The 8351-nt window shown below is 36.6% G+C and overlaps 1 protein-coding gene across 9 annotated transcripts in view; it reads right to left on the bottom strand.

The window, feature by feature from the left end:
* Positions 1 to 8351, bottom strand: part of OXR1 (oxidation resistance 1) — a 489515-nt gene that overhangs the window by 2045 nt on the left and 479119 nt on the right. For all 9 annotated transcript variants that reach the window (XM_034966478.4, XM_057303073.2, XM_034966479.4 and 6 more), the window contains one exon: positions 4815 to 4888. In XM_034966478.4, the coding sequence (XP_034822369.1) occupies positions 4815 to 4888 (74 nt within the window). The remainder of the gene's footprint in view (positions 1 to 4814; positions 4889 to 8351) is intronic.

Genomic DNA, 8351 nt, shown 5'->3' with positions numbered 1-8351 from the left:
CCATTAAAAAATTATTTATGGGCCGGGTGTGGTGGCTCATGCCTGTAATCCCAGCACTTTGGGAGGCCGAGGCCAGTGGATCACCTGAGGTCGGGAGTTCAAGACCAGCCTGACCAACATGGAGAAACCCTGTCTCTACTAAAAAATACAAAAAAAATTAGCCAGGCGCAGTGGCACATGCCTGTAATCCCAGCTACTCGGGAGGCAGAGGCAGGAGAAGCACTTGAACCCAGGAGGCGGAGGTTGCAATGAGCCAAGATTGCACCATTGCACTCCAGCCGGCGCAACAAGAGTGAAACTCTGTCTCAAAAAAAAAAAAAAAAAAGAAAGAAAAGAAAAGAAAAAAATTATTTATGATACAGACCAGGAACAGTGTCCTCTATAATGAACTTTATATAGGATTAGCTTTTGAGACAGGTACTACTCTGTAATTTTTTGCCTGGTATTATGAGTTTTTCTTTGGGTATTTTTTTTAGTATGGTTTTTTTTTTGTGTGTGTATGTGTGTGTTTATCTTTTCGGTATGGTTTTAACATATTTAACATGACTTTCGCAAAGGCACAAAAACTCAGTATCATCTAAAATAAAATTTGGGGATTCATGTTAAGGACCTAGTAAATAACTCTGGTTTCCTGCATAGGAAGCTGTTTGCAAAAGAGCTCAGTTAGAAAGGACTTTAAATGGACAAATATGTGATGTTGAGATTCAAGCAGAAGGACCAAGATATAATCTAGGTATAACAGGAACTTAACAGATAGATTATAAGGTCCAATTTATCTAATTATCTAATACATAACCGAGAGGGGAAAACACCAGGTTATGAGAGGACTTCTTTCTATTCTCTAGAAAATGTTTTCCCACCTAATAGAAGAGGAGAGGGGGCAAACTATTAATTAACATAATATCCAGAGAGCTATCCCTTGGGATTCTCTAAATCTAAAGTAATATATCAAGTCAGCAGAATTGAGCCAGAGTTTAGGAGGAGGAGGCTTTTTAAAAAAATATGGGCAGTTATATTTCATTGAAAGAAAAAAACTGGTCTGGGATCAAGACTTGTCTGTCAACTCAGTGGCCACAACTTATGTCAAACTTAGTTAAGTCACTTAACCTCTCTGGGGTAGAGTTTATCAATTATATTAAAACACACAAAAAAGAAAAGCATATTAGGTAATCTGTAAAGACTTACACAACTCTATAATTTGGATGGCTATAACCTCTGACCTTCAGGCTTGCCATCAGGAGTCACATGGCATCACAGAGTTAACTGACTTGTGTGGGAGAGGAACTGACCTATTATTATTTTTTTTTTTTTGAGACAGAGTCTCGCTCTGTCACCCTAGCTGGAGTGCAGTGGCGTGATCTTGGCTCACTGCAAGCTCCACCTCCTGGGTTCACGCCATTCTCCTGCCTTAGCCTCCCAAATAGCTGGGACTACAGGTGCCTGCCACCACGCCCGGCTAATTTTTTCTATTTTTTAGTAGAGATGGGATTTCACTGTGTTAGCCAGGATGGTATCGATCTCCTGACCTTGTGATCCACCCGCCTCAACCTCCCAAAGTGCTGGGATTACAGGCGTGAGCCACCGTGCCTGGCCTGGAACTGATCTATTTTTAACACTATCTTAGAACAAAAGAAAGGAACTATTTATTTATACTCTGTAATAAAAAACAGCATCAAATATATAATGTATATTAATTACATATACAAATTTTAAGTATAGAGATGTGTTTCTAAGTAGAGAAGGTGGCTACAGTGACCATGTAGAATGGTTCCTTTAAGAGTTGGGGCCGGGTGCAGTGCCTCACGCCTATAATCCCAGCACTTTGGGAGGCTGAGGCTGGTGGATCCTCCGAGGTCAGTAGTTTGCGACCTGCCTGGCCAACATGGCGAAACCCTGTCTCTAATAAAAAATACAAAAGTTAGCTAGGTGTGGTGGTGGGCGCCTGTAATTCCAGCTGCTTGGGAGGCTGAGGCAGGAGAATCATTTGAACTTAGGAGGCAGAGGTTACAGTGAGCCAAGATTGTGCCATTGCACTCCAGCCTGGGCGACAAGAGTGAAACTCCATCTCAAAAAAAAAAAAAAAGAGTTGGTACTTCACAACAAAACAGAAAAGACAGATCAGGATAGTAATTCACAATGACCAGGTAAAGAGATCATCCAGTGTCACTCAAGAAGAGAGTTGACAGTACAAAAAAACTGTAATGGGATAACCAGTGATGATGTTCTGATGAACCTCTTCTATAAATGAAAATGGGACATTGCTAAGATACAAGATCACCCTGAAAATCATAACAATCCAGAGTCTGTGATACAGAAGCACTGCAAAACTATATCGTCCCCAAAATGCCCCCTGCCCCATGAGGAAGCCATCATTTGTTAAGGTTCAAATTGAAATTCATATTTGACTAATTTGTTCAACTTTAAATGTGCATTTATCATGTTTCAGACACTGGCACTGGAAAATACAGAGATAAATTAGAAACTGCATTTGAATTAAAAAGTTTATGGTCTTATGACAATAGACTTCTAGAGACTCTAACACTACTGGCAACAACATGCCTTTAAAGAGATATCTGAATCCATGAGCCTTAAAAGCGCAAATAGACTATCATAGCCAATCTATTAGAAAGGAGAATATGAAAGGGTCAGACTTCCTCATAAAAACCTTCTGCTAAATATGAAAGGGTTAATAAAAGATTAAGACATCTAGTTGTAATCTCAGATGACTGCATCTAAGTAGTACCTCAAAATTGACCTTCAAGATTCATGAATGTCACTGATGCTGCAATAAGTTTTATTACCAAGTATGAATAGTTTTTTCCAAGGTAACCTGAATTTTCTGAAGCCCTGAGTAGAAGTTTTCAACATTTTTGTCAATTTCTTAATATCACATATAAAATTGGATTATTTGTATATTCATTTTAGGACAATGGGTACCTCTGCATTTCATCAGCATTTCAAAAAGGTATGTGATATCCAAATATTTAAGTAAATGTATTTAAGAGGTTACAGATCTGTCCCAGGTGAAACACCCAGAAAGCCAGAAAGTGTATTTTTATATGAGCAATGCTTTCAAAGATGATTCATACAACTTTCTGAAAAGAGAATGGCTAAGGAAGTGGAAGGAATAAAAGTAGTCTTCTAAATCTTTAATTAATGTCTTATAGCTCATGCAGCCAATGATACTGCAGGCAGAATTCTTCCTGGTATCAGAAGGGAACAGATCATGTTGGATGAAAGAAAATGAGTAAAGGTGGCTATCAGTTTAGGTGGCTATCAGTTGTTGAGTACTTACTATATGCCAGATACTATACTAGGATTTGCACAAAAATTATATCCTTGTGAATTCCTTATAATCTCTCTACAAAACTGGCTTAATCTCCAATTTATAGCTAAGGAAAGTTTAGATTTGTTAAGGAGTTTGCTCAAGGTACCACATATAGCATATGTTGAAGTGAGAATCTGAATCAGGTCTATTGGACTCCAAAGTCTACATTAAGTCCACTACATCATTTTTCTTTTGGGGTGCCTTTCCCTTGGAATTCTGGAATATCAACTCCCTGTAGTTTCTGCTTTCTGAAGCTGTACTCTCCTTTAAACACTGAAAACTTATATTAATTTATTATCAAATAACCCAGTGGTTACTCTAGCTTGGTGAAATCATGTTGTACAATAAAATCTAGTTCCAGCAGACATCTAATGGCATTGTGTATGACATTTTTGAAGACTTAAAGCACCCATAAAATCTTGAAATTATAAGCCACTAGCTTGAGTGGACCTGTTGGAGAGCTAAGAGAATCACATGTAAGACTACTGTTTAGGGGAGGGCTGAATGATACCCCCCCAAAAGGTATAATTGGACCATGTAAATACATGCTGAGTTCAACAACTAAAACTAACAGAGAAGGCTACAATAACCATGATCACTTTTTAATCACCCTACTTATATCTTCCAAACACCTACTTACAGAGAAGTTGTAAGAAAATTTGTTAATAATAGAATAACCTGGGATGATGAATATTCTTTGGTGGTCTGAATAAATTATCATTATATATCCTCAACTGTGGGATACAAATAATGTAACACTTTTACAAGTCTGAAAATTATTTAGCATACCCATGTCTAATACTGAAAGACAGAAATACCAAAGGAAGGAGTTGTTGCTTGCTAAGCCCAGGCTAGGTGGGACCAGAGCAGCCTACCTCCCAACAATGCAAAGATTAAAGGAGGCTGGGATACCAAATAAAAAACAAAGCTCCTCACAGTACTTGCAATGCCAAGATAATCACATTATTGTCTGATCCATAATTGTTAAAAAAACAAGCAAGTAAAAACCCCTGAAAACTTGAGGGGTCCCTACAATTTTCTGCAGAAATACCCATTTCTATTATTGTCAAAATATCATTCCAAATGGTCTCCAGAGTAGAATAACATGAAAACAATTGGACTTGTTCTATGCATTGGGAGAAATAAAATATTCCATCACAGTTATTTAAAAATTAGAGAAGTTCAAAGGTACTGAGATATTTCCCTTTATATTATCAAAGAGCCACTGTGCTCTAAAGAAAAAGATGGGTCTTAATTAACAGTGAATAAACTGAACAGTATTTTAAAATGAAACAAATACTCCATCAATAGTTTCAATAACTACACTTGAGCGACTTCTTGCAAATACATTATACTTTCTTTTTCATAATATACAAATTTGAATTCTAATGTCAAAACTTTCTAAAGACAACTGAATTTATAAATAATCCAAATGCATTTTTAAAGTTCTTCAAAAATCTCATAGTGAAATGTTCAAGAGACTTACCCTCCACCACCGAAAGCTAGTGAATCCATGTCTCCTTTGATAAAAAACATATTATCTCCTGTCCACTTAAAGACCTATATAAATTTAAAAAAAGCTTTAAATATATAGATGAAATGGTTATTATAGAGAGTTAGTTCTCCAAAACTCAAACGAGTTAACAAAGCCAAGACTGGCAGTATAAGAATAAGAACACCACAAAAAGCTTGGCACAGAAGGCTCTGGTGGTTTGGGTTTCAGTGTTTATATGACTAAATTTGAAAGCACACACTCTATCACTTAACTTTCAATTCCAATTTCTCAAAATTTTGTTAACTTTTCACACATACTTCTTTCTCCTGACTCTACAGACACCAAGAGTTGGACGGTTAACAGAAAAAATTGAGAAAGAAGTAAATGAGTTGAAAAAAAATCGGACACAAATGCCATTAACTTTTACCATTAAACAGAAATGTATGTTAATTGGATAATATTTTAACATAGGGCCAAGGCCTTTTCTTTGCATATATATTTACTGATCACAGTTCTTAAATAAACCATGACCATAATGGGTATTTATGATTTTCAGTTTCAATTTCTTTAAACAGTGAGAACTTAAAATCATTTGAGAAATCCAAGAGCAAACTAGACATGAATATTCTTAAATATCTTTTTCTAACCTTTTATGGGTGTTTTACCTAAACCTAACATAGTAGCAATTTCTAGCAACTTACTTTTATCAAGTTTTTAAAATGTGTTCATTACAGTTTTCAATAAAACTTTCTTTTAGCACTCGTTTTTCATAGGTAACATTTAATTGACTACATTATTACACTTATCAGGTAGCAGTAACATAAGTTTGAGAATAGGCACCACTGATGCTTAGAAAATCTGTAATAACTACAAGCTTTCAAGTAGCTGTTGCTATCAGTTGACATATTTTATGGAAGGAATGAAAAGCATTGGTTATTCTGGTGAGCTAGTTAAGTACAAATTTGCTAAAAGAATTTTTATTGTGTTACCAAATCGTTCCTATTTTCTTCATTTATTTTTATAACCAATGGTGTTGATTCCTTTTCTTGAGATTAAAATGAAGGTTTTACATGCCACACTCCAATGTGCCCGAGATACTAATATTGCACTCAATGTTTTAAGAATAGTCACACATTCACTAAAATTCATTTATACCTTTACATTTTAGATTTTATTGGCATGAGAATGTATTCAATTTGTGTTAGTCAAGCCACAGTAAAGCCACACAGGTAAAGAAAAAGAAACCAGTCAATAACTTGTTATTTAAATCCAAATAATTTATTTTTTATGCTTTCATGACTTACATGATTAAGCTTAGTCATTAAATGTTTCTGGAAATTTCACAATGACAATTTGTAAACAGAATAGTAATGATAATGTATATTCTTTACTAAGTCCATAATTTGTGTTTGGTGCCATCCCAAGTATTATATATAAATGATCCTCATTTAATTATTAAATGATCATGCCATATTTTATGATTCCTCATTCTATCTACAGGAAAGTTGAAGTTCAAAATGGTCAAAGAAAAGTTACCAGGGAGTAAAAGGCAAAGATAGGGGTCAGATGCAACTTGCATGACTCCAAAGTACATGGTTTTTTCATTTATGCCATCTCTTTCTCTTTTTTTTCCTTTAACTTTTAAGTTCAGGAGTACATGTGCAGGATGCACAGGTTTGTTACACAGGTAAACGTGTGCCACAGTGGTTTGCTGCACAGATCATCCGATCAACTAGGTATTAAGCCCAGCATCCATTAGCTATTATTTCTGATGCTCTCCTCTCCCTCCCCGCACCCTCACCCCACGACAGACACAAGGTCTGTGTTGTTCCCCTGAAATGTGTCCATGTGTTCTCATCATTCAGCTCTTTCTTGTAAGTGAGAACATGTGGTGTTTAGTTTCCTGTTCCTGCATTAGTTTGCATGGTGTATATGGTGTATTCCATGGTGTATATGTACCACATTTTCTTTATCCAGTCTATCATCGATGGGCATTTAGGTTGATTCCATGTCTTTGCTATTGTGAATAGTGCTACAATGAACATTTGTGTGCATGTATCTTTATATTAGGAGGACTTACATTCCTTTGGGTAAATACCCAGTAATGGGATTTGCTGGGTCAAGTGGTATTTCTGCCTCTAGGTCTTTGAGGAATTGCCACACTGTCTTCTACAACAGTTGAACTAATTTACACTCCCAACAGGGTAAAAACATTCCTTTTTCAGTTGGGCGTGGTGGCTCACGCCTGTAATCCCAGCACTCTGGGAGGCCGAGGAGGGTGGATCACCTGAGGTCAGGAGTTCGAGACCAGTCTGGCCAACATGGCAAAACCCCGTCTCTACTAAAAATACAAAAATTAGCCAGGCATGGTGGTGTACACCTGTAATCCCAGCTACTTGGGAGGCTGAGGCAGGAGAATTGCTTGAACCTGGAAGGCAAAGGCTGCACTGAGCTGAGATCATGCCACTGCACTCCAGCCTGGGCGACACAGCAAGACTCTGTTTCAAAAACAACAACAACAACAACAAAATAAAACATTCCTTTTTCTCTGCAACCTTGCCAGCATCTGTTGTTATTTGACTTTTTAATAATAGCCATTCTGACTGGAGTGAGATGGTACCTCATTGTGGTTTTGATATGCATTTCTCTAATGATCAGTGATGTTGAGCTTTATTTCACAGGTTTTTTTGGCCACATGTATGTCTTCTTTTGAAAAGTGTCTTTGCCCACTTTTCAATGGTGTTTTTTTTTCTTGCAAATTTGCTTAAGTTCCTTGTAGATTCTGGATATTAGACCTTTGTCAGATGGATAGATTGCAAAAATTTTCTCCTATTCTGTAGGCTGTCTGTTCACTCTGATGATAGTTTATTTTGCTGTACAGAAGCTCTTTAATTAGATCCCATTTGTCAATTTTTGCTTTTGTTGCAACTGCTTTTGGCATTGTTGTCATGAAATCTTTGCCCGTATCTATGTCCTAAATGGTATTGCCTATATTTTCTTCTAGGGTTTTTATAATTTTGGGTTTTACATTTAAGTCTCTATCCCATCTTGAGTTAATGTTTGTATATGGTTTACGGAAGGGGTCCAGTTTCAATTTTCTGCACATAGCTAGCCAGTTCTCCCAGCACAATTTATTAAATAGGGAATCCTTTCCCCATTGCTTATTTTTGTCAGGTTTGTCAAAGATCAGATGGTTACAGGTGTGAGGTCTTATTTCTGAGTTCTCTATTCTGTTCCATTGGTCTATGTGTCTGTTCTTATACCAGTACCATGCTATTTTGGTTACTGTAGCCTTGTAGTATACTTTGAAGTCACGTAACGTGATGCCTCCAGCTTTGTTCTTTATGCTTAACATTCTCTTGGCTATTTGGGCTCTTTTTGGGTTCCACATGAACTTTAAAATAGTTTTTCCTAATTCTGTGAAGAATATCAGTGGTAGTTTAATGGGAATAGCACTGAATCTATAAATTGCTTTGGGCAGTATGTTATGTCACCTCTTTATAAACAAAATATTGAAATAGTGGTTCT

The sequence above is a fragment of the Pan paniscus genome, chromosome 7 (genome assembly GCF_029289425.2).
Source record: "Pan paniscus chromosome 7, NHGRI_mPanPan1-v2.0_pri, whole genome shotgun sequence".
In the NCBI taxonomy this organism is placed as follows: domain Eukaryota; kingdom Metazoa; phylum Chordata; class Mammalia; order Primates; family Hominidae; genus Pan; species Pan paniscus.
The sequence above is the reverse complement of the archived record's forward strand: the minus strand, read 5'-3'. Positions and strand labels throughout refer to the sequence as shown.